The 6,450-nt window shown below is 35.1% G+C and overlaps 1 protein-coding gene across 1 annotated transcript; it reads right to left on the bottom strand.

Moving 5' to 3' along the window:
• Nucleotides 1-738: 738 nt before the first annotated feature.
• LOC126928026 (uncharacterized) lies at nucleotides 739-6,145 on the bottom strand. Its single transcript, XM_050743965.1, has 3 exons — nucleotides 5,429-6,145; nucleotides 3,433-3,948; nucleotides 739-1,782 (listed from the first exon to the last, which is right to left on the bottom strand). Exons 1-3 carry the CDS (start codon nucleotides 5,591-5,593, stop codon nucleotides 1,642-1,644), a joined length of 822 nt encoding a protein of 273 aa, XP_050599922.1. The 5' UTR covers nucleotides 5,594-6,145; the 3' UTR covers nucleotides 739-1,641.
• Nucleotides 6,146-6,450: the final 305 nt, after the last annotated feature.

Genomic DNA, 6,450 nt, shown 5'->3' with positions numbered 1-6,450 from the left:
CACTCGACTTATTCATATAAGAGATATTAGTTTGTTTAAATACCCTGTTGCACCATTTTATTCATTTTCAACCCAATTTTTTCACAACATTAAAAAATATTTTAAGCCTGAAGAAAAACATGAAAAACTTCTTATTAGCATGATTTCATGCTAAACATCCTCTTAAGATATTATAAATCTTTCTTGTTTACTAAAACCAGAGCCTAACTGAAATATACGAGTATCGCAACAGGATTAATCGTAATACATGATTAAATACAAGCAATATGTAAGCTATATTCTTACTTTTTACTTCAGAAATAAATATTTCACGAGCATCGTCTTTAGCTTAAGGAAAATAAACTTGTGAAATTTAATTTAAAGCTTCGTAAAACATGGAAATGTTGCAGGATAACAAATCAGAGAAGATATATTAAATAAATCACAGTTCAGGTATCTATAACATGTGATTCTCTTAACAAATCTGTTTCATTCATCAAGCAACTGCAAAATTTCCGTAAAATCAGAAGCGGTTTCACAAATTATAGGCATTGAACATGATAGATAAGAGTTAGTATCGCGGCGTTTTAGAGTATCTATGAGCGTAATATGGAAAGTGAAAAGATGTATAATAAAAATAGTTCACTTTCCAAGCTATCGCTAACATTGTAACGAATTATTATACATATAACGGCTCGCGAAACTACTCGGACGCTTACAGAAACTTTCCATGAATATTTTGTTGAAACTTTTCATGAATTTCAAGATGCATTAGGCTGTCTCAAAAGTTTCTTTCGTTTTGTTCTATTACTACAAAATAGATCATACATAAATCGATAAAATAATATAAAACAAAAAGTGTCGTGCATCTATTATTTCCTTATGAAACGAAAGAAACTTTTGAAACAAATGTAAATAGGAATTATAAGATGCTTATTGATTACCATCGGTATTTGGACAGTTAATTATGTATTGTATAAATAAGTCACAATATTTTTAGTAGGAGCATTTTTACCCCTAATCAATCATATGTTTAAAAATACTCTTTACATTGTACATTAGTTTTTTGCTATGTGTACGTCTGCAATAAGCATCTTCTAGCTTCCATATATATATTTCCAAATTAGTCTCAATTTTTACCGGTGTAATCATGATAGACACGTCTCGTTACATTGAAGTGAAGTGAAGAAAAACACTAACACACATAATATATATTCGCAAAAATCTTCTATCTAATATTTTCGTCAACTACTGTATACACATTTATTAGATATTTGTGTGAGATTAAAATCGACAGATACGATAAAAGAATATTGTAGAGGTATAGCAATAAGAAAGTACAAGGAAAGTATAGCTCGTTAATTTGAATTACACCAGATTGTCAGTCATCTATTAGGTCGTGTTAATCTCTGAATAAATTCTTAAATAAATAAGTGTTAATTAAACGAGAGAAACTTAGCATTTACTAGTATTTGTGCTTCTACATTACATAATGAATAGGTCTTTTAGGGAAGAAATTCTTAGATAAAGAAGTGTTAATTAAACTAGAGACACTTAACATTTATTAGCATTTGTTCTTCCCCATTACTTCTTGAATAGGTCCTTTAGGGAAGAACAGAGAGACGGTTCGCTGAATTCCGTCTGCTTTTGATTCTTGCTATTTCAAAACCAATTTGTCACTTTACCTGACATTGGTTTGTTCGGAGATACCGAGGGCTTTCCGCTCGACCCGGAAGCCCTCGGTATCTCCGTATCGTTTCCCTTCTGCGCCGTTAACATCTTCTCAATCGCGCTACCAAATACCTACGGACAAAATTGTTCTTATAAATTTATGAATATTATGTGTTTACGTATTTGAATGAAAATTTTTATGAAACGAGATTTCGCGTTAAAATACGTAATAGTAAATACGATAACTTACATGCTCTTTTTACTAAGATGGAAATGTATATGTAAATTTACTTGATGTATATGTAAATAGAAATATTTATATGTAATATTTATATGCTTGTATTTAAAATATTTTCATGCTTAAAGAATAAAGGTCATAATGTTATAAATATTTAAATCCTTGCACCTCTTCTTTATCGCGTAAGAAAGAGAAATTAAAAGTTTCACTCCAGAGAATGAGCTTCGTTCTAAAACAAATCAAATAACATATATTTAAGTATTTAACTGTTATTTAATATTCCTATATTATTAATATAGATGAGAAGTCGATAAGATAGTTTACAATCATTAAGTACAGTATCGCAGATCCACCATCAGAGATCAGTAATATTAAAATAAAATTCATGTTGGATTAAAAGTGTGGTTAAGTTGGGGTTAACCCCAAATTTGCAAATTTTGACCCAAGTCAAAAAGTGGCCATTTTTGCACCTCCTCGCGAACGAAAAATTCTTGTGCGACGTTTAAGAGAATTTATCAAAAAAAAAAAAAAGAAAGAATTATTAGCATTTATACGAAATGTGACATGGAAGTTGAAAAAGATGAGTGTAGAGATGAAAAAATTAAGCAGAGGTCAAACTTACGCGCTACACTTGATCTTCATTTTCTTTAAATTTTGATCCAGCTGATAAATCAGTAATTAAACCAAGGGAACTAAGTTTGAAATCAAGCGAATCTGAAATACTATCAGACTGTTGCTACGTGAGAACAATAGCCATCTTGTACTTCGTATTTGCTCGATTCCAAACTCTAATCGATATACCAGCAGAATTTACCAGCAAAATAATTATTCAGAGATTCTGTCGGTAAAACAATTGAAGTTTAAAATCGAACGAATCCGAATTACTGCGAGATCGTTGGTGGCTATTGTTCTCGTAGCAACAAACTGATGGTACTTCAGATTCGTTTGATTTCAAACTACAATTGATTTATCAATAGAGTTGTCGAAGAGTTATTTTGTCGATATCGGCGTAGAACAATAGCCAACAACGATCTCGCTGTACTTCATATTTCCTCTATTACAAACGTCGATTCATTTACCAGCAGAGCATCTGAAGAATTATTTCACATGGATCATGTAGAAAAAAAAAAAAACGAACACGAAAATGGAACTGTAATAACATTTTTTATTCCTTGTTGAGAGCCGTTCTTAAACATTTTGCAGGAATTTTCCCTTCGCAAGAAGATCGAAAAATAACCACTTTTGACGCTCTGTTTTCATCCCATATGAATTTTATCTTTAATATTACCGATTGATAATAATGTCACTGCGATATTGTCCGCAATGATTGCAAATTATCTTCTCCACGTTTCACCTATATCGATAATACAGAATATCAAACAACAATTATTTAATTTCACGTTGTTGTTGACTTTATTAATTTTTACGATAAAGTGCATTCTCTGGAAGAGATTTTACGATTTACGATTTTCTTTTTCATTCCTCCTTTCACCTACGATGGCTCTTAAACAAGAAACGATATCGTAACGAGAAATACAGCTTACCTGAGCGTCCACTTTGGTTCCACTAGTGTTGTCCCATACAACTTTGTCGTTGACCTCGCTATTAGGAGACTTTTTACCGAACATTTTCTTCACCGCCTTCACTACCTTCAATTTATCGAATCTAAGACTTAAACCAGACCTAAGCTCACTTTTAGCTCCGTTGGAACGGTCGGTCGTTTTTCCGGGCCAGTTTGATCTGCTATCGTCCCGCGAACTCGGCGCTTCCTCGTCGCATCGGTTGATTTCCGTTGCGGAAGACCCTACCGAGCTTAGGATCGATATCAGATCCGTATTGGAGCAGACAATGCCCGCAGCACCGGAAACGGATGCACTCGCGGCTCTTGGCAGTTCCGAGACGCGCTTTCGGAGAGAAGACGTCGGCGAAACCGACAGAGTGGGCATTTCAAATAATCGTTGTTTCGGCTGTTCAGTGTAACGTTGAGCAGAACTGTTACCCTCCAGCGGCTGTATTTCGTACACTTGCTCCGTCGACGTCCTGTACATCCTTAAGCGCACCTGGCAAACGGATTGCTTTTATTCGAAAGACAGTTTCTTTTTTATCATAATTCGTGCGTTATGATACATGTTTCGATGATTGAGCCGTTAAGCGTGACAAAGCGATGGAATTGTTTTGCACAGAAATTCTGGTTCTAAAATTATGTTAGGGATTCTAGGGCGTAATAACATCTTGGAACGCAAAGTTATCGATGTGTCGATGAAAGTTAAGCGAGCTTTATCGAAGCACACGTTCGAGTCTTTGGGCGATTGCTAGGAATACGCGTAATGTTCTTTTTTGTGAGCTGAAAAGTCGAACGACTATAAAAGGCGTTTGTAGAGGATTTCAAAGCGGAAGAAGAAGCAATACAAATGTTTAGAATCAGAAATTATCTGTTTATATAGAGATCTGTTTGATGCAAGATCTAAAATCAATCAAATCGGATTGTACGGACGTATTTGTCTGTGTTAATCCTTTGACGTCGATACCAACGATGTATATAGCGAATGGCGGTTATCAGCAAAGATTATGAGCACGTAGGGAAGAACAGAACTGAACGCTTGCTGTTCCAATAATGACGATCCATAAAAGTCTGAACTCTAATAAAAAAACGCATGATAACGAATACAGCGCGTATTCTTTCGTATGTCTTCAATGAATATGTATAAGCTTGCTCGTAACAGAGTTGAAAAATGCCTGTAGCGTTCCAAGTTTGAACAACGTTTGTGTCGCGCGAAAGTTGAACAATATCTGAACCGCTTGAACGTTAACAAGTATCTTTTTCTGTGTTCGAGGTGTGAATGCCGCGAGTGTCATGACCAGCCTTTCACGTGCTCTTGGCGCGCCTTCTACTGGCAAAGATGGGACGCTACTTGAACTAACACGAGATGTTAGTTTTCCGAGAAGATCACGATATCTCTGCGGGTGAGGAAGTTCGGCAACTTGTACCGCTGTAATATAATTCCAAATTACCCTGCGGAAATACCGAGTTTACGACACGTCCCTGGCGATTGAGCGCGAGATGAAGCAAATTTCTATGTTATTGCTTAATAATTTATGATTCCAATTGAAAAATAAGCTTCTTCGCGACCATGCTATAAGCTTCACCGACGAAGACGTGCTTCCTTAGCGAGGCTCCTGACGAACAAGGAATGAAAACCATAGCGACTCGATTCGTCCGTAATTTTAACTGTTAATTTTCGCCTAATTAATAATTGTTCTAACTCCATCTAAAAAAGAAGAAAAAAAAAGTAATTGATGAATCCACGTATGCGTACATTGTTATAAAGAACGATATGATGTGTAAATAATTATAAGTTACAAAGAATAAAATAATAAATAATACGATGAAAATTGTATACCTGGAGAGCAACGAATATTTGGTTCTTTCAAATCTTAACTTCGCACGATCGTATAGAAGTTCGTCAACTTTAAACTCGGTTTTTCTTAGTCTGCAAACTAGCGGAGATAGAGCGACTAAAATAAACGAAAGATCCTTACCTTCCTCGCTCTTAGGTCTGCAATGTCATCCATAATATCCAACTGACGATTACGGACAAACAACGTCGGTATCACTCTTTCCATCGTAACGACCGAATTTCTTCGGCCATCTAGCTGAGGAGCTGGTCCTGATCCTTCTCCGTCACGATCGCTCATTCGTCTCATCTGTCGACACAAACATCAAGATAGTTTCGCTACGCGAGAACTGTCGTAGTGACGATCGAGCCTGGCGAAAGTCAAATTGACCAACTTCATCTTTGGACAATCTCATAATTTCGCAATTTCATCGTCCAAGTACACGATTGATTCTCACAAAACCTCTAGTTCCTTAGAGCTTAACGCCACGCTCATCTTTTCACTTTTATCGCATATTGTCTCACCACTTGCGATACTTGTAATTACTTTTCACTACTTTTCAATTTTGGAGTTGGTCAATGTGATTTCCGAATGGCTCGATTGACTATGCGAGTCTTGAATAAAGATGACAATTAAACTATTCAGATTAGTCATGTTGCTTCGTCAAACGATTTGAATTCAAGCAATTCGAAACCATTTTGTCAATGTGAACCTATTATTTTACCAATGTGAACCTGTAATTTTGCTTGAAATATCCTTCCAAGTTTTTATGATGTTTCAGAATGATTGCCACGTTAGAACGAAGTAGCTTCAATAAATAATTGATATGCAGCGACATAAAGAAAGTAGTGGCAAAGTAAAAATTTTAATGTAAATCTTTCGATGGATTCAAAGGCGTAATAAAAAAAAGGTAATAAAAAGATTTCGAAGCAGAACTAGATTATTTGAAATTCTCCGACGAAAATGCTACGATAGAAGGTCCTTTAGTGCGGAAATTACGTTACAGAATTTTTTCGAATGGAAAGAACACAATGTAGTTATTGATTTTGAAGAACGTTCCATAAAATATTGAGTTACTTAAGCTGCTTATATTTTGATTTTTGTAAATAAGCAAACGCGTATTGTTTATCATTTTATTGTTAACTTATTTATTCCATCTTTTCTAT

Source organism: Bombus affinis, unplaced genomic scaffold, assembly GCF_024516045.1.
Source record: "Bombus affinis isolate iyBomAffi1 unplaced genomic scaffold, iyBomAffi1.2 ctg00000488.1, whole genome shotgun sequence".
Classification (NCBI taxonomy): Eukaryota; Metazoa; Arthropoda; class Insecta; order Hymenoptera; family Apidae; genus Bombus; species Bombus affinis.
The sequence above is the reverse complement of the archived record's forward strand: the minus strand, read 5'-3'. Positions and strand labels throughout refer to the sequence as shown.